The sequence below is a fragment of the Ischnura elegans genome, chromosome 7 (assembly GCF_921293095.1).
Source record: "Ischnura elegans chromosome 7, ioIscEleg1.1, whole genome shotgun sequence".
In the NCBI taxonomy this organism is placed as follows: Eukaryota; Metazoa; Arthropoda; class Insecta; order Odonata; family Coenagrionidae; genus Ischnura; species Ischnura elegans.
Window position 1 is genome coordinate 37,015,206 of NC_060252.1, and position 27,677 is coordinate 37,042,882.

The 27,677-nt window shown below is 38.8% G+C and overlaps 1 protein-coding gene across 20 annotated transcripts in view; it reads right to left on the bottom strand.

Moving 5' to 3' along the window:
* The window catches only part of LOC124162902 (MAP kinase-activating death domain protein), a 146,003-nt gene that overhangs the window by 94,489 nt on the left and 23,837 nt on the right, over nucleotides 1-27,677 (bottom strand). For all 20 annotated transcript variants that reach the window (XM_046539612.1, XM_046539611.1, XM_046539606.1 and 17 more), the window contains exons 2-3: nucleotides 2,330-3,425; nucleotides 1,156-1,315 (exon numbers count right to left, since the gene is read on the bottom strand). In XM_046539612.1, coding sequence (XP_046395568.1) covers nucleotides 1,156-1,315; nucleotides 2,330-2,627 — 458 coding nt within the window. In that variant the 5' untranslated portion in view covers nucleotides 2,628-3,425. The remainder of the gene's footprint in view (nucleotides 1-1,155; nucleotides 1,316-2,329; nucleotides 3,426-27,677) is intronic.

Consider the following 27,677-nt stretch of genomic DNA (forward strand, 5'->3'; position numbering starts at 1 on the left):
CAAACATATTGGTGAATATCCAGGATTCAAAAAGGAGCTTGGAAGGGTATAACAGATGTACCTCTAAAGTAGCATTATAGACCTTCACAACAAATATTTAGGAACAAGCAAGGCGTGGAGTGATTAGTTGAAATTATTAAAACCTCCTGCTGCAGGGAAAAGTTCATGATCATACATTAGCTAAAGCAGCTCTTGCGGAGCCATTCTTCCAGGCTTGATTTAATCATTTTTTATTTTTCTAATCCATCCCAAAATTAAATTTTTAATATCCCCTAAAGAAGCTTCCAGTGGCTTTCCTTTGCTATTAACTCAGAATTGAATCTTTCACTTGAGGTGCACTTTAGAATCATTTATATTGTAAACAATATAAAACTTGGCTTTTCGTCCTATGTTTAACTCCTCTATTCACATGAAATACAGCTACTAAAAGTGATTTTTCAGAATAATATAAATTTCTCATACCTTACGCTTTCTTTTTGTAATAATGAAACAATCAACAATTTATTTATTTTTAATGCCAGACATGTTTCACGGGCTACCTGTATTCACACTATTTGTCATTACATACCTTGAATAATGAAATAAAATAGGGTATATCTGAATAGACTAAGTAATTAAAAGTTCCTTAAATGACACAATATACAATTGGCTACTGTCTCACCAATATCAGACAGTAACCATTACTTAGTGAAACTAGCAAAAATTGCCAAATTAAACTAAACATTGGCATCTATCAGAGTCAGAAATGGTGAATACTCCCCTAACTGTTTTAGCATAGTGATTTTAGAGTAGCATTTAAAGTTACACCAAAAAGGTACACTAAAACAAAATAGAATACTGCAGCTGAAGGGTCTTTTAACTATCATTATCCTCAGCCACAGCTGAACTGGATTATTAGGAGAAATCAATTATGAACGTGGAAATTTTGCTAAGGCATTTCTATGAATTATCTATATATACTTTCTCCTATGGATAAAACGCATTTTCTTCAGACACCATATTATATGGAGGTTATTAATATTAGCCTTTTTAGTTCAGTCAAAGATATTAAGTGAATCTAGAAAAGGGTGAAAATAAAAATAAAGGTAACAAGGACCTTTACACGCTCCACATCACTGTAAAAACCACTCACGCCTTTGTTCCATTGCATAATACCTGGAGAATGCTGAGTCAGAACTTTTTTCCATTGATTTTCGCCATGATTCTCGACGAAACGTTGAGGAACTGCGTCTTCCAGCAGCTCCAGAGACACCACCAGGAGCAACTCTCTCCATTGGTCGATAAAAGTTAACACATATTCCATAGCGGCTCTTCCCTACAATAGATATCACAAATGCATTGTTAGGAACAAGGAAGAGTTAAAAATGTATGCATTTAAATTTTTCAAGTTATTGTATTATTCAGCAATGCTATATGCTATAAGAAAAGATTTTCTTGTGGTCTTCATTGATAGCATTCAAAATTAAATGAGGTATCATGATGGTAATAATCACTCACTTCCCTAAAGTAATAGAAGAAATTGAAAAATGAAGTGGATACGTTTCTTGTTGAATAAAAATTATCAAAACTTTTTTTGAGTATTCACGGTAGTAATTATAAAATGTAAATATTCACCATGTTTGCACCAATGGCCATAAAACAGAGAATTTAAGAAACATAAGACTCTATCCTTGTCAATTCTATCCTTGGTGATTCTAAATGGAATTTATCAGCCTGATTAATGTTAGCATCATTTTTACTCCTGTAGCATTAAAAAGCAAAACCATTTTTTCTTCAATCATGATGAGAAATGTGTCAGATATCACAATAATTTATTCAAATTACATGGTACCTTCTGAAACAATATTTTGAAACCATTGTGAAAGTTATAGGGGAAGTAAACCTTCATAGATAACTGAAATAATTAGGGGCCAATAAATCTGTTGCATGTACTGATAATAGATGTTTCACATGATGGATAAATTTAATGGAGACTAAACATTAAGTTTACAAAACAGCATAGCAAAAGATACAAATCCATGGCTTCCAATTGCAAAGCTTGTTTTGTCCTTTGTACAAGAATTTAAAAAGTAGCTGTAACTGCTATTTTTATAGCCTTGTGTAATAAGAAAGAATGAATCTTTTTACAAATATTAGTACAAAATGGTCACTATCCGTCTTTTAAATTCAATAAGCGCATGACTTGTACATTATGATGTGTATAGTAAATCTGTTTTGACATGAATTAATTTAGAAAAGTAAAATGAGCAAAAAAACTATACAATTGGATGCCTCACTCATACACAATAATGCTGAAAATTCATCAGAATAATAAAATGTTTGAACTGACCAGAATCCTTCTCCGTAAGGGTGAACACAAATGAGTTAGCATCTCGAAGGGCTGTCCGTCTCGGCCCCACAGAAATGCACCCTTCTGGTTGACAAAAGTACACCATATCCAAGGGAAGAGGGAAGTCTTTGTGATCATCAGGAGGATATCGCCTAAGCAACTCAGGTAACTGGACTGATCCCCCTCCTCCAGTTCCTACACCACTACCACTGACCCTTGCAGGAGAAGATCTTGCCCCAACAATGGTGAGGTAGTCCACCAGGCGAGGACAAAAGAACTTCTTCTGTATGTCACTCATTATGGAGATTCACTAACACAACCCTTAAGTTACTGCAGACAATGATTGCAGCAAAAAATACCAGAGCATATTTTATGAACATGCATCTTAGTTTTATTCGATGCTTTTTGAGCTCAAGAACTTCTCTTTACTGGGAAAAATCAACAAGGATTTTATAGAAAATGATTTGAATTTTATACAGCTCAAATATCAAGCTAATTGCCAACTGTTTAAGAAATTTTGGCTATTCAATAAGGAAGCACGAATCAAACGTCTCTTTATTATTTGTTAAATAACGTGATCACAGCCAAGACTATTAAAAGAAATTGTTATCAACAAACCTTTGACTTTATTATTGGACCCACTGGTAGCAAACGTTTGTTATTTCATATATTTTTTTTTCGATGGACCTAATACCTCATTCAGCTCTAATATTTTACAGTAAAATGAGCATTAGACACAGTCCATTTCCTATTATGAGTCCATCTACTGAGCCTTAGCTGGAGAATGCTTGGGAAAGAAAACTGAACGTCCAAAAGAAAAATTATGGGATTCTTTATTATGGAGTCACGTGACGTCTGGAACGGCGCCGGGTATACAGCGCCGGCGCCTTCTTCGACGCCTCATGAATGATTTGACGTCAGTTTCAGGTGTCTTCATTGGGGTAGAATGGGGGTGAGTAGTCTCCTTCCTAGTGAAGTTTTGCACTTCTTGTTGATGAGAACAAAAGTAATCTTTCAGATGATTTGAAGAGTCGCTCTCCAGCGCCCCTGTGCATTGTGTTTGTCCTCATCCAATTTATCTTCTCATTGGCACCAACTGTAAGGAAATAAAAAATAACAAATAAGTATTGATTTAACTAATTAGAAATGCGATTAAATATCAGTTGATTGAGTTGAATTTTTTTTAAGCATCAATATGAATTTCCACTTGGGGTGCAACAAAAGCAAGTGGGCTTCATTGCAGCTGAAAATTTTATAGGAAGGGTGGTAGCACAACAACCAAGTAATGTGAATGATCAAAAATAATATTTTATGAAGGTGTTTTTGCCTTACAAGCATGAGGCTCTCAATATAAGAATGCCATTCAAAGAAGCAAAAAGGACGAGAGTAAGCCAATTTGATCTGAGTTGAATTATTCATCAATAGTATATCGATGATTTAAACAAAAATGAAATAGCCCTTGAGAAATAAATATGTATTAATATGTAATATTGATTTATATGAAATAATATGACTCAAAAAGTTAAAGATCCATTCTGGCAGGTTAGATTTTTTAGCAATGGCATCAATGTTATACATGTATCAGATCCAATGTTCACACTTATGATAAGGAATTATCTGAGAAAATTTACAAGCAGTGTGTGTTGCATACACCTCAGGAAATAAATCCTCCCCTGCTGGCGACCTAGATTTCGGGAGATGGTGGATGCTGAAAATGCTTTTACTCAAGGAAACTAATTAAATAGCCAACCAGTACTATGAGACACCAAAATTGGCAGCCATTGTGTTTATTCTACCAGTTGTCTCAGGCAGTGGTGCAGTTAGGGGGACGTTTTTTGTCTATGCAGGTACGGACACACATAATGATCGATGCTGTAGAGCAGAGTATAAGCAGATCCTGTAGGTGGTATATAGAAATCGTTTTTTTCCATTGTTTGCTGTAACATATGCATACCATTATCATACCTGCTCTATTCCTTATCCTAAAAATCCTGCCATGTGACCATGAATTCCAAGTTCCTAATTTCCCACGGCTCTGGGTACTATCCTTCCCAAGCAACGCTGGATGGTCTACTAGTATATCATATTTATCAATCTTCACTGTCCTTGTAATTCAGGGAAATCTTGAGCACAGGGCATCAACCGGTGTCAACGCCCTTGCGTCATCCTCAAGGTCCCCGCCAGCGAGGTAACGTCCTTGCTGGATAACTCAAAGGTTTCAGGTTCAAATCCTGCCTGGGTGGAATTTGCATGGAGTATGGTTGCGAGGAATTGTCAAAGTTGTTGTATGAAAGATGGGACTACATGGTCCTAATTCCATATATTAAATTCAGGTGCAATTAATATTACAATTCAAAACCCCAGGGGTTACAGGATTCGAGATCATTGTGTACGTAAGCATGAGGATGAAGCAAGGGCATTGCAACTGCTTGGAACTTTTGCAATAATTTCATGTGGACATTCACACGAGCTCTCATTCATTCTCTCAATATGTCTAGGTAAAGATTCCATGACATAGACCTAAGAAAATTTTCACTTAAGAATATGCATTACTCCCGCTTGGGTGGTCTTACTTTGTCTTTTTTCGCGATGGATAACTCGTTCATAACAAATGCTTTCGTCTTGAAATTTTTAGGGTGTATACAGTAGAATTTTTCAACATTTATTGCATTTAAAAACTAAAACTTTCAGGTCTTTGAGAAGATTGATTAAAATTTTCAAATTTGAGGGAAAGGCAAATGTTGACAAAGGCCTACCTTGTAGAACCTATAATTTCCAGACGATAGCTTAAGTTATAAACAAGTGTCTTGATTGAAGCTTTTGCGGCTCATGATGATTAAAAATAAGTCACATACGGGTGTATGCCGCGTGTCGTGATGGAGATAGCCCCGACGTTTCGCGACCGACTGCTGGTCACTTTTTCAATTAGGATATAATAGGGTAGTTTCCTTCATCAAAGAAAACGAAAGGCATTGATTGCGATTCGTTACCCACCATTAGTGTATCCATAATACACAAATTATTTGGTTTTTGAAATACCGGTTTAGACGAATGGCAAGGGTCAAATTTTATCCTCATTTGAAAAAGGCCAGATTGGCGCCCATGCGATTGCACTCCACGTGACGTCACAGGGACCTAGTTTCTACACGAGAGGATAGGAGTTATACATCGTCTGAGGTTACCAATGCATGCATGAGGCACAGAGCTCAGGGAAACATGTCTTAATAATCACCTACTAAAACTGGCTAAGGTCGGAAAGTTTTCTTCGTTTGATAAGGTATTAATAAACCTTTTTAAAGCCAAGCGCTACCTTTCAGCAAGGTACTCAGCTACCCGCTGGCAGCCTGCGACGTATCAGCGCTAAGCCTCGCCTCAAGGTCACCTCACCGGGCGGGAGGGGGAACCAGAAATACGACGTACGGAGATATTTCCCGGCATTCATACTTGAGCGTCGCGTTTTCGTGCGCTTGAAACTTTTCACTTTTCATTTAATCGCGAAAAATAGATATTGTCATTTAAAAATCTAAAAGCGTGAAATACGTACTCCAGGAGTAATAATCTTTCGATTAAGGCAATAAAAAAATAAAAGGAAACCACCCTATTTCACTCATAAATGATCTACCAAAAGGTGACCTTGATAATGCCTAATAAAGATGAGACCCAGATGCGTAAATTAAAAACTTTCTGAGGCACATTACTAATTAAAAGTGAAATAACATCCTAATAATTCCACACATTTTTATAAGTTTCCACAAAGCAAAGCCTAAGAATGTATCGTATAAAAATAAACCTAGGTCAGACGAAACTTAAAAAACTATTTGTGGCACACTACTGAGTGAAATTACATCCAAATATTCCAAACATATTAATCGTGTTTCTTGATCGAAGCTTTCGTGGCTCATGGTGATTAAAAACCCCTCAAACCCTCCGCACACCCCTCCCACCTGAAATAAAAAGGCAGCAAAAACCAAATCCCAGCATCATTCTCTTGAAAAAGTGACCAGCAGTCGGTCGCGAAACGTCGGGGCAATCTCCACTACGACACGCGGCCTACACTCGTATGTCACTCTTTTTTAACAGTAATCGTGGTTCCACAAAGCGAAGCCTGAGAAAGTGTCATACTAAAGTAATGGGTAATACGTCACGAAAGAAGATTGTTCGAGTAGCTGTGACGCGTCCTCATAATGACAATAATCAAATGCGACGAATGCAGAGTTTGACGACACCAAGGTGCTCTGCCGATCCAATGGCTTTTGAGATCGACTCATCAAAGAGTCAATTGAAATTAGACTGGCCAAGAATACCGTAAACAGAGATTCCTGATATGCATTGAGCAACACTTGGAAACCTGTGCTCAAGACTATCCAAATGGCTAGGCGAAATCATCACGCAAGCCAATCAGAGCGTGCCGCTGACGACAGCCAATCAGCAGTCACCTAACCACCAGAGTGACTGTATATAAGCAAGTTATAATTCTCACTCGACACTCAACAGCCCTGAGGACGATGCTCGAGTCGGACATCGAAACGTCGGCAGTTATGGAGTTCCTGACCCGGAGGCGATCGCGAGAACTCTTCACTAAATAATCAAATGTTTCCCGGGGCTCCCGGCTGCGAATATGAGTTTTTTCCCCTTCGCCGCGACCTTTGTAGGAATTTCCCCCTTTCACGTATCTCGCCTCGAGATGACACACCATGCGCGCACAGGGTCACTTGCACGACTTGGATCGATCGACGTTGGGGGGCCAAGTATTTTGGGATGGAACCGGAGCCAGCGGCGGGACGCTGGGAGGGATGATGCTCTATTACCTGTACGCAATCGATCGCGAAGCTGGGAGTCTTCCTCCTACGATGAGCAGTTAACGCAGACGGACGAGATCTCCGGAGGATTTTCTCCATCTCCCGGAACCGCATCCTTTGACTGGCGAAAACCTCACAAGGAATCCCTTAGCGGGGAAGCCATATTTTTTCCCCTTATGGATCGACCGAGCCAAGTCGGCCAAAGCAAGGTGGGATTACGTAACAATCCGTCCGCGAGACAAGTGCGCAACTTATTTTCCAGGAACTGTGCGAAGATATTGACTATTGCTCGCAACGATATCTGCCGTACATTCTTGACAAATTCTCCACTGTGCATTACACAAGGAAAATGATGATTAACAATTGTGAACGGTTGAGGATCACGTTTTATAAAGTTCGAATGGAAACGGAAACGGTATTGATCCACTTTCTAATTACTTCCTTCTCTTTTAATGTGCTTAATACGAGATGAATCATGGATAGCAAAAGCGAATGGATGAGGATCAAGTTCTAAAACGGATAGAGTACATTCTTTAGATGCTAATCAAATTTTAAGCATCGAGCGGAAGCCGGAAAAAAAACCTATGCAGCCTTTTTCATTATGAGACATGATAACCTGATGAGGAAATCAGGGCCGCAGCCAGAAGTAAATTCCCAGGTGGAAGTGGTAAAGCTACTAACTATTGCTCACATCAATATCTGCCAGATTTTCTTTACAGATCCTCTTTTAAATGACTCCATTCTCTTTTAATGCGCATATTACAGGGAGAAACATCGATAATAATAGAAAACTGTCTATGATCACGTCTTAAAATGGATACAGTAAAATTTTATGCGCTAATCAAATTTAAGTCATTGAGAGGAAGACGGAAAAACCTATTCAGCCATATTATGATACATGATGACCCGATGGGGACATCAAGGCCGTAGCATAAGTGAATTCCGGGGGAAAACGGTAAAGCTATTGACTACTGTTCACAGCAATATCTGCGGGAAATCCTTAATTGATTCACTTCCAAAATTACTCCTTTATAATATGTACATGTTGCAGCGCATATAATAAATTGTGGTTGAAATAGAGAAATGAATGGGAACGGATATAGCAAAATTTTTCGAAACTAATAAAATTTAACATATGGAGAGGAAGCCGGAATGAACCTAATTAGTCACATCATAAGTCATTACTATCTGATAAAAAATAATCCAGATTTGAATTTCTGGAGGGAATGGGGTTCATGTGGATAGGAGGCAGTGGCGCAGCGAGAGGGGTTTGGGGGATAAGCCCCCCCTCCCCAGAGCTTAGAGAAATTTTTAAGTTAAATCCATTTTACTTAATTGCATTAATATTACTTGTAGAATAGTGTAAGGATTTATAAAATATCCCTCAGAAAGCCGTAAAACTCACAATTTATCCTAATTTTTTTTATGGGAAGGGCCCTTGCACCTCCCGCTTACCCTGACGGGTGTGCCATACCCCAAGACACCCCATTATTATTTGCGCCTAAAACCCCTCCTAGCCTTAATTCCTAGCTGCGACCCTGATAGGAGGTGTATTTAGGAATGGTTTATCCGGAGAGGGTACATTCGTGTCTATATAGGCCGTAGATAAAGGGGGGGGGGTTCACCCCCTAAATACGACCTTGAAAACCATCGAAGGGCAAGTGGACGGGAAGAATGGCATAGGAAGGGCTCGAATGAGACACGTAGATCGTCATTAAGTGAGTAAACGAAAATAAATAGGTCTACAAGTAAAGATTGGCTGTAGCTGATAGTGAGCCTTGAGAGCATGAATTGAAATCATGTAAGGCAGGCGCGTACTGGATCCCTTCTTAGGACGGTGGACGGCCATTGCCAGAGAGCGCCAGCACTATGCAGCGGGAAGACTACCTGGGGGTGTGGAAAATAATAAATAAATTTTGAAATATTAATCCTTACCCTCTTGAGATTTAATTGAACCTTACCAGATTGAATTATATTAATTTAAATAGCTAATTTGTTTACTCAAGACGGTGTTAATTATGCTGACACATCATTGAGATCATCACATTCATCAATGAGACATCATTGAAATCAAGTTAACTGCTCATTATTTGTATTCAGTGAAATTTGTCGGTTCCGGGACAGGAGGGCGCAACGGGATGCGTCCCGGCGGCCCAGCACGGTCCTACCGTAAGGTAACTAACATTAAAATTGATATCACTGCATTCGATACATACATACCTACATAACTTATATCACGACCGTAAACAGAAAGTATAAGAAACGTCATCCATAAGTCAATCCTTGAGTTTTTCAGATGGGAATTTCCCACTATGATCACTTTTGGGACTAATCTTGAGTATGAGCGCCTATGCCATAATAACCTTAAAATAAAAAATACTCCAGCAAATAGGAATACCGGTTCCTGCTAATTTTGGATGAAATAAGCAGAATATTAACACAGAAAAAATCTTAGTGATTTTCCTTGCGCCTTGTTTGAAGCCCAATTGGTTTCAACACGCTACCACCAAGAAAATGTGCTGTGTACATGCTCAGGAGTGGAATGGTGAGATAACGTTGAAAGCATTTAGCTTTAAAAAAAAGTGTGGAATATTACAAGGTAACTTCCTCAGAAAAATGTAAAAGTGGCAGGTTATTGTAAATTTTCGACCCAATTGCTCGATGGCTGGTACTCCGAGCAGCCCTAACCACGGTGGTATCCTAGCAGGTCCAGGCGGTGTTTTATTTAGCGATATCCTGTCCAAAGGACACTAGTCTTATGAAATAAAATTCCACCTCAAATTTTTTATTCATTCCGATATTTGGCTTTCTTTGAGTTGTTTACATTTTGTCTTTGAAAACAGAGATCCGTTTTTTTAAAACAATTATCGCAACCGATCAACAATTTTTTCAACTACAATAACGCAAGGTGACGGCAAAAATGCATGATTTTTTACTTTAAAAATCTATATATTTTTTAACGAAATGATGCAGTTTCAAAGCATCGTAAAAGATTTAAATATGGCGGTGAGCTTGAAAACGGACAACATTGCCCACTTATATTGGACCATCCTCGAGAAGCTTGACACGTGGCGTAAGAAGTGAAACAAATGTGTAACGGCGGCTCTCGTAACAGAAACTCCCGAGGAAATACGAAGTTAAAGAAGTACGACTAAGAGAATAGCATGCTATATCCAATATCTTATCATACTCGGAGCTAACAATTTCCGCAAAACCACTCAATATCCTTTTTCTGAAATCGCAATAAATTTCGCCCACTGAGTAGCTAAAAGGTTTCGAAGATTAAAGTCGAAACTTTGGCGCTTTCATTATGGTCGGTTTTATACTATCTGGGTATCAAATTCCTTCCGTTGATATTTGCTTTCCCACTGAATCAAAGTCATCGTAGACAGTTCAAAGTCTGAGACTTTCCAAATTTTTCATAAAAAATATAAATCGTATCCGTGGATGAGAATTCGGTGATTGGAAATCTCTCTGGAATCATCGTGGGCAAAACGCAAAAGTTCCAATCTCCGCCTTTCATATTTTATTCAGCCAGCGATCGCGTTGTAATGAAATCTCCTCCGGCGCTTTTAGTGGGTCTCCCTTCCTCGGGGGCAGCAGCTATAATTAATTCACAAAAAAACACTCAACGTGGGTGGAAAAAGGTGGATGAATGGCTAAAATAGCAATTGGTTCTCCCCTTTCCTTTCCCTGAATAAACGGAGTGAGTTTTGGAGATAAAATGTCACTGATACCGAGATTGAAAAGAAATTCCTACTAATTCGATTCCGTAGCTTAGAGTGAGACCCATATTAGAGGCTAACCAAAGGCAGTTTTCGGAGGTGTGCATAGATAATAAATTCATCTCTCTCTTATTATGTACACCAAAGATGAAGTTCGCCATGAAAAAATATTTGGCTAAACAGGGATATATTTTCATGGCGAAATTCATCTTTCGTATATATAACTTTGCACCTGTACGAGTGACGGCGTACAAAGTCACTTGTTACATGCAGTGCTTTCTCTGTCATTATTTTATCAAAAATTAAGAATTTATGCATCCTTCAAAGGAAAAATGTGCAATGAATAGATACTTTTTTATAAACCTTCGCGTCGAGCAGGTGGTAAAATTATGCCATAAATTTAGAAACTTGTGCAAGGGATTCCCCAAAACTGTGGAAAATAAAAAAGTTACGCACCGTAGTAAGCACTGATTCAATTAATCATTTGCGATGCCATGGCCACGGCATGCAGCGATACTTTGTCCGACAAGTTATTATTTGTATATCGATGACTAAGTTCTAACAACCCGTATCTCATAAACAGCAACTTTTCAGAAGATCAAAAGAAACGATTTCAACTTTTAATTGTACACCTAAATAAAAAAACGAAAAATTCATAAACTTGAAAAAGGAGCATACGTTTGAAAACAAAGAGTTATTTTTTGCTTGAACAGGCCAAATTTTGATATACGAGTTGTTAGAACTTAGCCATCTAAATAACCTCAGTTTTTATCTATCACGTCAACTTTATAAGCTACAGGATAGGTACCCTATTTTTGTCTCATACGTCATAAAAATTTGGATGAGCAGGAATTTAAAGTTAAATCTTCCCTTATATACTGTCCATCCAGAATGGTTTAATGCATACAAGGGTTATATACAGTCACTGCAAATTAAAAAGTGGCACCCAGGCGATGCCACTCCACGTGACGTAACAGGGACCTAGATTCTATACAGGTAGTCAGGAGTTTTACATCGTCTGAGATTACCAATGCATGCATGTGGCACAGAGCTCAGGGAAACATCTCTTAATAATCACTTTTAAAATTGCCTATCGTCCGAAAGTTTCCTTCGTTTGATAGCGCATTAACAATCCTTATTTAAGCCAAGCGCTACCTGCTAGCAGGGTACTCTGCTACCTGCAGTAGCCTGCATCGTAGCGGCGCTCAAGGCCTCGCACTAATTGTAAGTCGGACTCATACAGCGGAAGGCGGAACCAAATTGACGCCACACGGGCTTTTCCCAGCATTCATACTTACGCGTCGCGTTTTCGCGCGCTTGAAAATTTTCACTTTTCATTTAATCGCGAAAAATAGATATCATCATTTAAATATCCAAATGCGTGAAATACGTACTCCAGGAGAAATAATCTTTCGATTTAGGGAATAAAAAATAATAGGAAACCACCCTATTGGAGATCAATGATGCTTCCTGTGACCACAATCGACTCAAAACGCTCAATCAAGCTGAGTGTGGTCACACTTACACAAGGAATAGTTTTAAAAAAACTTGACGTGGTAGAAGAAAAATAACTACAGTTTTGAAATCAGCATGACTATGTCACCCTCACATAGCTCAAAAATTGAAGTCAACAGAAAATAATTTAAAAATTGTCCCCCAATGTTATCATTAAATCGCATAAATGAATTATGATAAAAATACGTCTTAATTTAAAATGAGTTAATGTAACCTTACACGACCTTTTTCCCACTTCCCAAAGAGATAATCTGTATACGCCACTGAATAGGATTTCCAGAAATAGGGCTAGCAAAAAATACTAAGGGAAGAATCTTTCTGATACATAGCACTTAAAATTCAGTGGCATCGCATTCGACGATGCAAATTTAGAGTAGAATCAGGAATTAGGGTAAACCCCCGTATTACCACTGTCATTGACGAAAGATTAAGAACTGTGTATTGAGTTGAACATTAAGCTGAGCCCCAATTCGCGACAATTGACGACGAAAACCAGAATGAAAGCAATCTAAAAAAAACAAGACAAGGAACAGGACCTTGAAAATATATTTAAAAAGAGCTCAAAGATTTAATATTGAGTAGAGAACATAATTTTGGGTAATACACAATGTTTACGACGCTCGTTATTCTGAGAAAGTATTCCCTTGAAAATGTTCTCCCAAGTTCAAATGACTGCTCCAGTTTTATAACGGTGCATTACACAATGGGTCTTGAAATATGGATTTTAAAGGGGAATTTTCTTAAAGGGATGCAATACCCCTCTGTAGGAAACCCTGTCTATTTGCGCGTAACACACAATTAAATCAATTTTAGTCACCAATAGTTAGCAATTCATAAGGATCAGATTTTTTAAACTGGAAATATAATGAAAATGACAACATTTTTTTACAGTTTCAACATTTGTGGTGTAATTGAAGGCAATGATAACGAATGATTTTCATTACTAAAAAGGTAAAAATTTTGAAAACTTCAACGCTGTATAGAGAATCACCATGGTCAGTTTATTTCAGCTCAAAATTATCATCGTTAGTTGAGTTAATAATAATAACCATTCAGGTATAATGAATGAGGATTACCGGACAAATACTGCGCAAGGGTAAAGACTGGTATTTTGAGTCTAAATTTCACGGATGTTTACAAGAAAGCAACCATCACAGCTGGAAAACTGCAACACCTGTTATTTTTAACAAAATTTAAATCCCTAATTTAAATCATTCGTAAAAATACTATCATTTTTCAAGAATGCACGAATAATCAAAAGGGGTATTGAAGGCCACCAGAAACCTATTTTCTCATACATACTATTGGAATGTGTTATAATTATGTTGGAATTAAAACTAATTTTAATAAAACTGATCACGTATGACCCAAATTTTAACCGCGTGCACGAAGAAACAAAAACAATATTTTTCCTTGCATACCTTTAGGAAAATAGTAGCCCTGCCATTAGGTAAAGGTTTCTAATACTTGATATTCTTTCTTATCAGAATATACTCCTGACAAACTCACCAACCGCATTCATATCCTCACGGAAATAATGGATGGCCCCTTTGTTACCAGAATCAACTCCAGGCACAGGGATATGAACTCAGCTAATAAAAATTTTAACTAGAGTAGGGGCAAAATTTCCAGCCCCGTGCAGATTTTGTTAACGACCACCACGTTGACAACAAATTACTTCAACAGTTATGTGAGGAAAAGACAATTTCTCAGGTAAAATATTCAGATAAAGTCAATGGTTTGAGGATTAACTTGGTGAAAATCTAGTCTAATAATAAAAAGGAACCGAATATATATAACCGATAAAGCAATTCAGAGCGAGAATATGTACTCGGTGAATAATGTCAAATACTATTACTTGATTTCCAGCCAGATCACAGCTGATGACTTCAATAACCCGGAAAAAATCACTACAATCAAGACTAGCCTTGAATTTGTGCTCACAATGGCATCACAGAGGTTTCAGAAAGCATAACAACCAAGCACTAATCAGGTTCATTTATTTTTAAATCCCAAAATTTGTAAATATAACAAGGAGGAGAGTGGCATGTGGAAATGTGATTACACACAGGGCTATATAAGTCAATACATACTTTTACGATACATAATAAATTCAGAGTAACAGTCAAAAATAGCTCTTATCTTTCCTCCGCCGATAACCAATGTTTCACCCTAACAGTGTTCCCGGGCGGGCTAATCTTCGGGCCATTGTGACTGCTTTTCTCCGTAGTCGGCGATAAAGACCTGGAAATCGCTAAGGGGACTAGGTCGTGACTCAACTTGATTACAAGCTCTATTTATACCTCCGCATAGTCAGTGCCCCCTAACCACTTGTTTATGTGATGTTCCCAAGAAATAAAATTCACGGGCTTTGTTATTCTCGAAAAATCTTCTATTCATTGAAAAAACTTCTATTCGTTTCAATTTATTCACTGAATATATTTAAAAGCCACAAAGTTTACAGCTAGCATGTATCATGAGCTTTATCGAAATCTTAGCTATTCGTAAGGTAGGAATTAAAGGTACCACGGTCGGCAGCCCTTAACCTTAAGGATATAGTGCAAGCATTAGAATACAAAGACTCCGATTAGAATTTCGGACGTGGCCGTATTATCATAAGAATTAATCCAATTCTTATTCGGACACAATTTGAAGGACGCTTTATGAATTACTACGTTTTCCCAACAGATAAGTAAGCCATGGTCCCCTTGGTGTATTTTGTTGAGAGCAGACTCTGAGTTGCTATCTACCCTTCCTTCTCTTCAGGAAAAAGTTGTATTGACCGTATCTGTTGGTTACCCCTTCCAATTAAATAACCAATCCAGCTGGTAACCATGCTAAGGCAGCCTTTTGACACAGGATACGACTCTTGGGTACGGGAACCTTAGCCCACATAAAAACATTCAGTGAGAAAAATAGATGATGTTTGAGGACTGTACCCTTCATAACTATGCATGATTTATTAAATCTTATTACGGAGGTTATTACCCAGCCAGTCAAGCTTACTGTGTATCATAGGTAGCAGGGTGGGGTGTAAATCGATAAACAGTAATATCTTCTTTACCTCCCCGCCAGACGCTCATAGAAAACCTGTAATTAGGGCTGCTCACGCATTTTTAATAGGTGTTTCTCATATACGATGTTTAGAAGTATTAAGAGGCAAAGTATTAAAAAGAACCAGCAATATTCTTCCGCAAGATACGGTTAAATGATGACTAATTTACTTTGTCATTTATTGCACGTGATAACGGTTCTACTAACGACTGAGTATTTCAGAGGAACGCAAGTGGCGGCACTAGCCGATTAGTGTTCTAACCGTCACTTCAAGCTAGCAGCTATAATAGGGTAGTTTCCTTCATCAAAGAAAACGAAAGGCATTGATTGCGATTCGTTACCCACCATTACTGTATTCATAATATACAAATTATTTCGTTTTAGAAATATGTACCGGTTTAGACGAATGGCAATGGTCCATTTTTATCCTCATTTGAAAAGGGCCAGATTGGCGCCCATGCGATGCCACTCCACGTGACGTCACAGGGACCTAGTTTTTATACGAGAAGATAGGAGTTATACGTCGTCTGAGGTTACCAATGCATGCATGAGGCGCAGAGCTCAGGGAAACATGTCTTAATAATCACTTATTAAAATTGGCTAAGGTCGGAAAGGTTTCTTCATTTGATAAGGTATTAATAATCCTTATTTAAGCCAAGCGCTACCAGCCAGCAGGGTACTCAGCTACCCGCTAGCAGCCTGCGTCGTATCAGCGCTCAACTCGCCTCAAGGTCACCTCACAGGGCGGCAGCGGGAACCAGAAATACGTCACACGGAGAGATTTCCCGGCATTCATACTTACGCGTCGCGTTTTCGCGCGCTAGAATATTTTCACTTTTCATTTAATCGCGAAAAATAGATATCGTCATTTAAAAATCTAAAAGCGTGAAATACGTACTCCAGGAGTAATAATCTTTCGATTTAGGCAATAAAAAAATAATAGGAAACCACCCTATTGCAAAACAAGCACAGGTTGGCACAAAAATATTCGACAGTAGTAGTAGTGGAGGTACGAACATAATTAACATTTAATCAAGTGTAAATTGGATACTCAAGGAAGGGGGGCTCTACCCCCTCTCTGGATCGGCTACTGGTCGGCACTTAAACTTACCAGTATGAAAATCAGCGTGAGCAATTACTTTAGGGTATATTAAATTAGCGCGTAGCGTGGTGATCTGGTGGGTAGAGCGGTCGACAAAATATGAAAGGGTTCCGGGATTAAATTTTAACTCCCGAAAATACACCTAATAAAAACAATATTCTCGCAGTTGAAAGTGGTACAAGGAAAGAAACCGGTCCTGTGAGTGAGAAATTTGTGAATCAGTCCAGGTTACTCTCCACTATCTTCTATGCGACCCAAAGACAGGGTCGAAATAATGGCTTTACAAGAAGGCCAAATGAAAAAAAATAAACCAAACACAATATCCTCGGATAATGGGAAATCATTCTCGGAGATGCCACCAATATACAATCAATAGACAACGGCGAAACCTTCTCATTAATCACGTTTAAGCACCAATCGATCTCTGATCGAGATGAAAGGTTTGGTTCGGAAAGGTAACAGAATGGTATGGCCGGATCAATCTGAGCCTTCGGGCCGGATTAGCCTACTTTCCAGCTGGTTTGAATGCTCATATTGACCCGACGAGGTAGGAGCTTGGCCCTAATCCATTTCTTTTGACTTTCAATGGGTAAAAAATTCAAACTACCATTATCATACAAAGGACTTTGCGATAAGACACGAAGGAATGTGCTGCAAGAGCCGATTTTTCCCGGAGAATGATCATGAAATACCGGCATTGGTATTTGGAGAAGGGACCGACAGCTATGGTAATTTATGCTGTGAGAGAAGGGTAGGGAAGAAACCGGGCGCCAACGCTAACCTCCTCACAACCAAGGGGCAAAAATGCGATCAATGCTGAACGGACGGTTTGGATTGCTTTATTTTTTTGTACTCATTTATCTTTTATTGTATGTTTACGTTATAATTGTAAATGAGACAAATTATTTCATGGATTTCATAAATAATAGCACTACAACTTCATGGCATGATGGATACTCAAGGGCGGGGGAAATCGGATCCCGACATTTTTATATTCGGCCTCGACCTTCTATTTGTATTTCATGACGATTCTGGAAGATTTTTTTTACTGTGATGCAGATAGAAAAAAGCATTGTACACAATTAAAAATTCCTGAACAGAGTGCTCTAAGCAATTAGAACAGAATAAAAAGTAGTTAGATAAGTGAATTTTTATATATCCTGGCGATCACCAAGCTGTCAATAGGGTGAACATGGTATTAAAAAATTATCCGCGAGCATTTACGCTTCTTAAAAAAATGTAAATTATCTTCAAAAAAGCTGAAGACGCTTTTTCTTCATGGTAATACTTTCACTTTTCTCCTTCCTTTCTACAAGCAAGCTGAAGACTTAAATACGAGTTCCGCTCGTTTAGGGCGGGAGATAACCTCGGAACATCGACAAAATATCGTGAATGAGTAGGTCACGCCCAGCGTCCTCTCTCGATGAGGATCCAATGTTTTCTTTCGTGGTGATTCCATTGTATCCTATTTCTTGTAAGCAGTAAATACCAATAAGAGCGACTTTGAACTCCTATGCACGTGAAGAAGATTGAAATGGGAAAATCCTAGAACACGTGATCCTCCACCTCTAACCCTCCCGTGCCAAGGAAGATCGCTGATAGGCTGATTCCGACAATATCGCCCGCTTGCATATGATATGTTATTAATCCAATTAAATTTAGCATCCTAGACGAAGAAAAGGAATCATAATTCTGAGAGAGTGCTATTGATACTTATTAATCTTTGATCTCAATTAAACGAGAGCTTTGAGAAAGTATCAACAATACGATTTCGCTATCTCACCCACCCTGATATCATTTCAGACAGCTATAATCGCATATTTTCGTCCAACCTTAATTACATAATGTTCTTAAAAATCTACAGCATTAAATAAAATGTCGAAAAGGCTGGATACCGAAGAAAACCCATCTTCATGGTAACTGCAAAGTGCATCCAAACAAATGTTTGCGTAGCCATAGTAACTAGGGAGATGCAACCCCATGTTTAAGGACAAAAAATGATTAAAATTTTCTTCCTTACCACCCCCAAAAGTATGGCGGATTCCTCCAGGAACACCCTGTATTTTGTCAAAGACTTGTCCCCAGCTTCTGTCTACTACGGTAAGTATCAATTAAAATAATTGGGTTTTATTTACTCTCGAGTGCAGTGTAATAGGTTACTGGAGAACTAAGGTGACGACTGTCTTCCTTCTCGAGGACCGAACGCACACGATATTTTCGCGAGACGTTCGGATAAAAGAGTTTGGGCGGCCTTTTCACATCGTGATGTCGGCTACGAGGACCGATGAAGTGCCTCACTTGCGGCGGATATGATTTTTTTACGGGCGACCACCGCTCGGAGCAGGAGGTGGGAGTGTATTGGTGCCCTCACACCTGGGGAAGGTGGGCGGGAGGTGTACTTAAGAGCGGTGTGAAAGGGAAGTCTGGTGTTAACAGGGGGAGAGATACGGGCGCGGTGGATATACGAGGAAGGACGACCGGAGGTTATTCACACGAAATCCGAGCGTGTTCCGCACAAATCCACGTTCCAGACTGGGAAGAAATGTACCGTATTTACGCTCTGCGACTTCCAGGAATTGGATTCGGGAAAGGAGGAAGAGTATACCAGGGACGTCTGGAAAATAAACTCCGGGATTATTTACGTCGACCTCTCAATTAAACGCATGCCTACCTTTCTATTGCACCACTTTTACTTAAGTGTAAGCAAGGAGGTTGTAAATATTTGGAGGCGCTGTTTCCGAGTTTTTGGCGTGGACAGTTCCGCCATCTTAGTTTGACAATTTTTGGACTCGGTCTCCGACTGATATTTTGAGGTGGCTAAGATTTGTTCTAAAAATGAACTAAATTAAGTGAAAAATACTAACATAATCATTATTATTTCGCCGGTGATTGTCTCATCATTCAGTCAGGATTTTTCTTCATCATTCACGATAGCATTCGCGTTCTTCAGCATTCACGATCATTCGCAACACTTCTATTAATGTATAAACTCCGTTTCTGTCAGCCACTTTACTGGTGGGGATATCCTTGAAAATATACTTTATTACTGTCTTTGTTAAATTCCGTTGCCAATAATAAAATTCAATATCTGTATAAGAGCAGGTATATGACTAGTTGACTCTCGTAAAATTATATTTTTAGCCGAGCCAGTTGTAGAACGTATTTATTAGGTGATTGATAATAATTTTTCCCTAGGAAAAGATATTTGAGGCATATCTTCGCGAAGCCTCCCAATGAAATAAGAAAAAAGGTTTACATTGAGCGTTCCATAGTATATTTTAATATACTAACGAGTTATGACCAAAAATTTCACTAAATAGTTAGCATTGACCCTTATGGAATTGTCAATGTTTGGTCAAAGTGGGCGTGGCTTTCCTACCCAAGCACCCCCATTCCGGCCACACTTCGTTCCACGCTCGAAACCGGTGCCACCTCCAGATATTTACAACTTCCTTGAATGTAAGAGACTTGCAGCTCCAAATCAACGCTACTCGGGTACTCCACCGGGTAATCTCATCCATGGCTGCCGACGTTTCGGAGTAAGAGTCATATTCCTTCCTCTGGGCAAGAATTCATTTCGCCAATAATTCATTCAGCCCTGACGATTGAGCATGACCTGTTCCCCGTAACGTCGGCAGCCATGGAGGAGAATACCCGTTGGAGCACCCGAGAAACCTTCACTACCAGCATAAGCCGGGAAAGTATCTGATATTTTTTTACTCACAGCTCCCTCTAAAAATACACGAAAGTGAGGCTCTATAAGAGTATGACACTACCGACGGTACTTACGGATCGGAGATCTGGAAACAGAAAAGAAGCTTATGACTTTCGTAAACAAGATTCTACGCTCTATTCTTGGCCCAGATGTGTGACCAAGGCACCTTGAAGACACGGACCAAGAGAGAACTGAGAGTCCTCTATCAAGATCCCGACATCATTGCTCCCGACATTTTGATTTTTCTAGAGTCGGTAATTTTATACGACATGATCAATGTCATAAACGCGCGAGAATTCCACCACATGGCTATGAATAGGGTGGTGTCCTATTTTTTTTTAACTGCCTAAATCGAAAGATTATTACTCCTGGAGTACGTATTTCACCTTTTTAGATTTTTAAATGACGATATCTATTTTACGCGATTAAATGAAGAGTGAACATTTTCAAGCGCGCGAAAACGTGACTGCTAATATGAGTGCTGGGAAAAGGCCGCATGACGACATTCTGGTTCTGGCTGCCGCTGTGTGAGTCCACCTTGGTGCGAGGCTATGAACGCCGCTACGATGCAGGCTGTAAGCAGGTAGCAGAGTACACAGCTAACAAGTAGCGCTTGGCTTAAATAACGATTATCAATGCCCTATCAAACGAAGGAAACTTTCCGACCATAGGCAATTTAAATAGGTGATTATTAAGAGACGTTACCCTGAGCTCTGTGCCTCATGCGTGCATTGGTAATCTCAGACGATGAAAAACTCCTGACTATTCGTATAGCATCTAGGTCCCTGTGACGTCACGTGGAGTGGCATCGCGTGGGCGCAAATCTGTCCTTTTTCAAATGAGGTTAAAATTGACCATTGCCATTCGCCTAAACTAGGATTTATAAAACCAAATAATTTGTACATTATGAATACATCGATGGTGGGTAACGAATCGCAAACAATGCCTTTCGTTTTCTTTGATGAAGGAATATTGTTGAATTTTTGATGGATGTAAAGGTTGGAAAAATAGAGGAGGTTGGAAGTTGACCTTTGGCGTTAGACCGAGCTAAACGAAAGGCGAAGATAAAAGCACGGTTCATTGCCCCATCCCACGGACCGGATGGAACACTTGAAGTGCTCCGTCCCATAACACTCAAGTGGGGATCGGATTTCCAATTTCCGCCGCGTGCCGTTCAGAAACAGACCCATAAGCTGCCTTCCCCTCTATCCCGGGAAAGGTAATACCAACCTACTGTGGCCACCGCGCCTGTACCCCATCAGAACACCGTGGATAGAGGTTGCAAGGTGAGAGGTAGAGTATCCGGACTACTACTACTACTACGAACTCAAATGGTTACAAGAGTGCAAAGAGTAGTATAGCGATTTCCCACGCGAATATCATGCAAATAAGGTCTTGGCTTCCGTAGAGAATAAGGATTACCATAGAATATACCTATAATAAATACATCGGCGACTACCGGAGCACTTCTATGAATACATGAGCCGGTAATCGGGTTGATTTGGTTTTCGTCTGGGTATCTATTGTCTCTAGCGTTCAAGGAGGCTACGAAGTAGTCAAAATATGAATCCAAAATTGATATCCCAACTTCAGTATTATTAGGGGAGGAGGAAAAAATAGAAAATTAAATACTTATATATAGATTTTATTAAAACCTCTGATACTTATCCTTCAATTTGACCTAAAATATATAAATGCGATGGTGGTTGGCGTAACATGGTGAAACTCCTTCATGATGCACAAAGGTTAAGAAAACACTTAGCTGTTTCACAAAATAAAATATATTGCGACCGGTTTCGATACAGCGTATCATCGTAATATATAAATTTTACCGAAATAAAATTTCCGACAGACATCAACCACATAATGAACGTTGCAGTACCTATCACGTGATCAATTATTTAACCATTTTAATCTTGGTCGGATACGCAGAAGCTGCAAATGCGGTCGTCCACACTTACTTTGAGTTTATTTTGATCATTTGAGCACTAGTAACCGAGGCAGGCGAGAGATAGTGGAAGGACATCCTGAATAAACGAAAAACAGAAGGCAATTTTCGGCAAGTTTATTGCGTACCTTACACAACGCGTTTCAACCGCACACTCATTCTCAAGTACAATGAGAATTTAGCACTGCACTCGAGAATGATCTAACGGTTGAAACGCGTTGCAGAGTACGCAATAAACTTGAGGAAAAGTGCCATCGTCATATTGCACCACGTGTAGCAAAATTCCACCAGCGAACTATTCCCTTATTTGTATTTTTGCGCCATATCCTCAACACGAGTGATTGTTGTCTATTTATCTGCACAGAGATTCCCTCTTGCGTTTGCCTCGGAAGGAATAAACGAACGACTTTTTTTCTGTTCTTTAACTTTGATGGAGTGTGTTTGCTTTGTCTCGCCATTCCACTATAAATACTCAATGTAATTGTTGGGAGACACTTACGGAAATATAAATTACGTCAGCCATCATTTTTCGTTAACTCAATAGAGTACTCACGACAGGTGCTCATGTTTTCATTTTGGGTTATTTCTGGGTAATATTGAGTGAGTGATTACTATTGTCACACCCCTTAGGTGGAGGATGAGCAAGTTCGAGGGAGGGGAAGTGGTTAGAGGGGGAGGTAGCGGGGTATGGGAGGGTGGGGAAGATCATCCCTCCCCCACTCCCCCGGCCGCTTGGAGGGGAGCACACATATCGATCTACCGCGAAAGGCGAGAGGTGCCGTTTAAGGGGTCAGGCCGACCCTGTCCGCCATTTCTACCGAAAAGGGAGCAGGGTTTCTGAGAGGAGGAAGGGGAAGAGAAGTCCGATTCAGGGTTATTCCTTCACACGACCGAGACATTGCAGGTACCTGGCTCGGATTACGTGCATCGCAAAGCTTGGTGACATCAGCCTTTGGATATTTTGCGGTGGGACAGGATGAAACCTGCTTTTATAAGTAACATATTAAACTATTCCCATAAAAACAACACTTAACGTCGTCTAAATACCCTAACGGGATCCTTTACTTCTTCAACTTATATATTTTCCAACAATTCAACCCCAAAACAAGGGAAGTAACTCGGAATATCAGCTTAGGAGGGGGAGAGGAATAAGAGAAGACAGTTAAGGCCGTCCTATAAATGCCTTACTGATTTCTCTATTAAAATCAAAAAATTTTAAAGCATGACAATTGATTTTTCACTTCAATTTCTTTATTTTAGCGCTCAAAATGTGCGGCACATCTTATACGCTTCAGATAATGGATTTCTTCATTTGTAAGTAAAAAAAAGCAATAATAGGCCATGGCCTATTATGGATAAACGCATCAATGGGCAAAATACAGAACAATCATATCCTCAAAATAAAAGTTGCAAATGGGATTCTGTCATGATTTTCCCAGTCTACAATCTGATTCCGGTATATTTCGTGATTCGGCCACGAACAATGCGAACTCAAAAATTCACGACAAATTCAAAAAAAGTACGCTCTTCCTTTTAAGTACATTCAATGAATAAAGAAAGACTTTAAACATTAATTAGGGCAGGACGCGCAATTTTGGCTCATTCGAATTCTGTTTTTAAATTGATACGTTATTGAAAATCCATCGCTCACGTTTTATAACTGGTATCATGGAAACGCTATGTTAACTATTCTATTCAAAAATATCAATGAAAATACCATCGAGAGAGACGACTTCTAGCTTCTTAATTAATGGATGCACTGAATGATTTATGGAAGTATTTCAAAACATGCGTGGTGATTGAAATCATAGACGACCTATTGAAAATACAATGCTTTTGTAATGTCAAAAATATATATCATATGATACTTCCCGTGAGAAAAAAGTAATTCTTAACTTGTTTACAAAAATTAATAATAGCAAAATTAGCCCAATTTCTGCTCTTTCAATGTATTAGAAATATCCCGACCTTCTGGTGTTAAATCAGGTTTCATCAAGGTGCTTTTTGTAGAACAACTGTAGTTCGGTAATTCAAGAACAAGTTTGTTCTTCCATTTGAGTAATCAAACTTTCAAGGAAAATTTCGAATGGAAATTTTTTATTTTAAGAATAATTTTATTACATTAAGATAAGTGATCGGAAGACCTTAATTGAGTTAATCACTGATAGCCCAAAAAGCGCAACTTCATCATTAGACGAAACCAAAAATGGTAAATTCATAAAATTTCATTCGTCTCCAGATACTACATAGGTATTTTAAAAGTGATTCTATTTCAAGTTATCAATAATAGTATACATCGTTAGTATTAATTGCTAAGTGATTTTTTCCCTTTATTGTAGACATTAGAAAACTGTAGACATGCACTGACCGGCGAGGACCAATTGCTCGATCAACAAGCCAGGGCGCTAGGGTTAACCGGTGATTCATCCATGCGATTCAGATGGCGCTTCCTTGTGAGTCAGAGGGAGTGAATTCATATGGATGAGTTCAAGAGAATACCGATGATACAAAATGTGTCATCAAAACGGCCCGATATATTTGTATAAAATCATGCCCAGCAAGGTTCGATTCGTTTGAGTTAAAATGAAAAGTTGAGTTTGAGTAATATCGTGATGTTTCTCCGAAAATATCAACAACAAATCCCTTATGGTCACAGGAAAAAGGAGCAGAATGAATACCTCCGAAGTTAAATTTATATTTTTTAACTAAGAGGATCAAAATCTTATAAAATGAAAGATGACGAATGCCGTCTTCATTGCGTTTGGGAAAGAGGTCTCCGAGAAAGAAAAAATACGACAGAAACCACAAATCAAAGGTCAATATAAACGAACGTGCTGAAAACCCAAGCATATAGGTCAGATATGCTGATTGCCAAGACATTTATACATAAGATATATGCTCACGTTGGCGAAGAGTTTGAAGGGACGGAACATGAGTGGTAACACACATTGTTGGGTTATCGGCAAATTTGAAGGCACTAGGAAAAAAGGACTTGGTTGTCAGATATGGTTAATCTACCATCTATGTCTCAGCTAATACATTAGCTAATTATTAATGCCGCAGAGACTTTGACATCAGCCATTGACAAAGATAAGGCTCGTTCACTAGCGGCCATTTGTTTGCGAATCCTTCTCCACTTCTGACCATCCAGTTCGTAAAAGTAGCCTTGAGGTTTATTCCTCCACCCTATTCTATAAACTAACAAATGTATAATATCCTTACTAGCAATTCATATGTGACAATAGTTATTTAATTAAATCATATCTCTCATTCAAAATAAACTTTTGTTAGCATGTCATCTCTAGCACTCAAGACATTGAGGATTCTTTATTTTAGGTGCAATCACGAAGTAAACTGCACTACCCGAAGGAATCCGTGCATTCTATCACATAAAATTTCAGCTAGGGCATCTTTACAGAATTATTTTTAGCAAAATTTCACGAACAAGCAATGAATTGTGATCCAGAGTTCAAAAAAACACGCGTCTGCCACAGACAAAGTTAACAATGAATACAGCTGAAAATTTTACTATACTTCAGGGGCACGTATACTAACATAAAAAATAGTCAATCGGACTCGCCAAACTTTAAATTATTAATTTAAAAATTTAGTCCCTGTTATCATCTAAACACACTTCGTATAATACATCGAGAGCGGCCACAATAGGCACGAAGCGAGCGGTTATAGGATACCAACCATTAAACCGGAGGAGAATACAACAAAATTTAGGTACAAGTTAGGAGAGATTTGACTGACTGATCCTTTATTGTTCGGGAAAAAAATAATTCCAACACCCATCCGTTCAGCAAAACATCTCCCATTTTTATCGTTTGTGTAGGAATTGGAAATATAGTGCGGTTCTAAGATGATGTCCTTCCAGCAACTCTGACATGTATTTGTTCTTCATTTAAGAAGCAGTCTAAGCCTAATACGCAGACAAAATGAAACGTAAAAACCGTTATAATTCCAAATAAATTTAATCCTGTACGTTCTAGGTTTCGAAGTGGCAGGCCATCAGCTGGTACATTTGCGTCGACGAGTAAATAGTCACACGAATACCTAATCTCTAATCTTCGAAGCATATGTACAGTCACTTTCAAAAGTCGGTCCCCACGGCCAGCGCGAGGAACTACGTTTTCCGATGAGCTCGAACTTCGAGTATAGCCTATGTCTTCTATGCCTTAAAGGGCCACTTTGACTTACTCTCACCGTCCGCGAAAGTCTTGCCGAGGCATTCTTCGCTATTCCTAAATTCTTCGCGACTTCCCTGACTCCCGGTGCCAGAACACAAGGCGAAGCAATAGTTCTCAGTCATGCGATTCTCACCCCGATAGTATGCTGAGATAAATAGTATGTAGTAGTAGTCATTGGCGGATCTATGGAGGGGGGGGCTAAGAGGGCTATAGCCCCCCTTGGACATCCAATTTACACCAGATAGAATTGTAATATTTGTTCGGACCCGCAATACTTTTGGGAGTTTACCCCATACTAAGCCCCCCATATAACAATCCTGGATCCGCTACTGGTAGTAGTCTGGCTTGTACTAAAAAAAATACCGAGACGTATCTGCGTCGCAACGCACATATGTGGAAGAAACGAAAATCGGAATTTACGTCTGATTGTGAAAGAGTATTCTAAAAGTTGCCTATAAAAGAACCTTCTAGATTATGACTTGAACGCATAATTACCAAATAATATCAATGCATATTGCTCTACTTTTAAATATTTTAAGCACTTTGATAGGCGCATTCATTATTCCTAAGCATTTTCTTGGAACATTTATTATCCTACAGTTTCCTACGTGTCTCATCGCACGATAAGTATAAAATACTAACGTGTGCTAAATTATTATTTTTACTTCGGTATGATATTCATTGCAGTCATTACTAAAATCTCCCTAAGTAAATATTTAAATAATGCATAATATATTCCAGGTCTCAGTAAGTAATTAACTCATATCTTCATGTTTATTGAAAGTTCGAATGTCTGTATAGTTATCATTAAATATATATTCTATAGTTGGAAAACCATCGAAAGCATTAACTAAATGACTTTTTTGCCTATTGCTAACCATTTAAAGCACATTTAGTTTATCTTCTATCTTTGCCCCTTTCATTGAGAGGTCAAACTACCACTTTTCCCTTTTTCGTTTCTTTTGTCTGCTAGAATCAGTCGTAATTGAAACCTGGTGATATCATGCATGTCAATGTCCTCCAAATTATTATATTTAAGTGGCTTCACAACAATAATAGAAATTACACTCACATTATGAATACCTTGAGTCAGTCTTACGGGTGAACTGATCATATTCTTACAAACACAAAATTATGCATGCATAATTTTCATCCGATAAAATATACCGTGTTGGGTAACTGATAACTATTTCTGCGCAATTAATACAAACTGCATTTATTAGGTACAATATACTTCTTGGGATATAGCGCTTTATGGCACGGAAACTTAGACGACGACGAAAGAGGGACGAGAAAA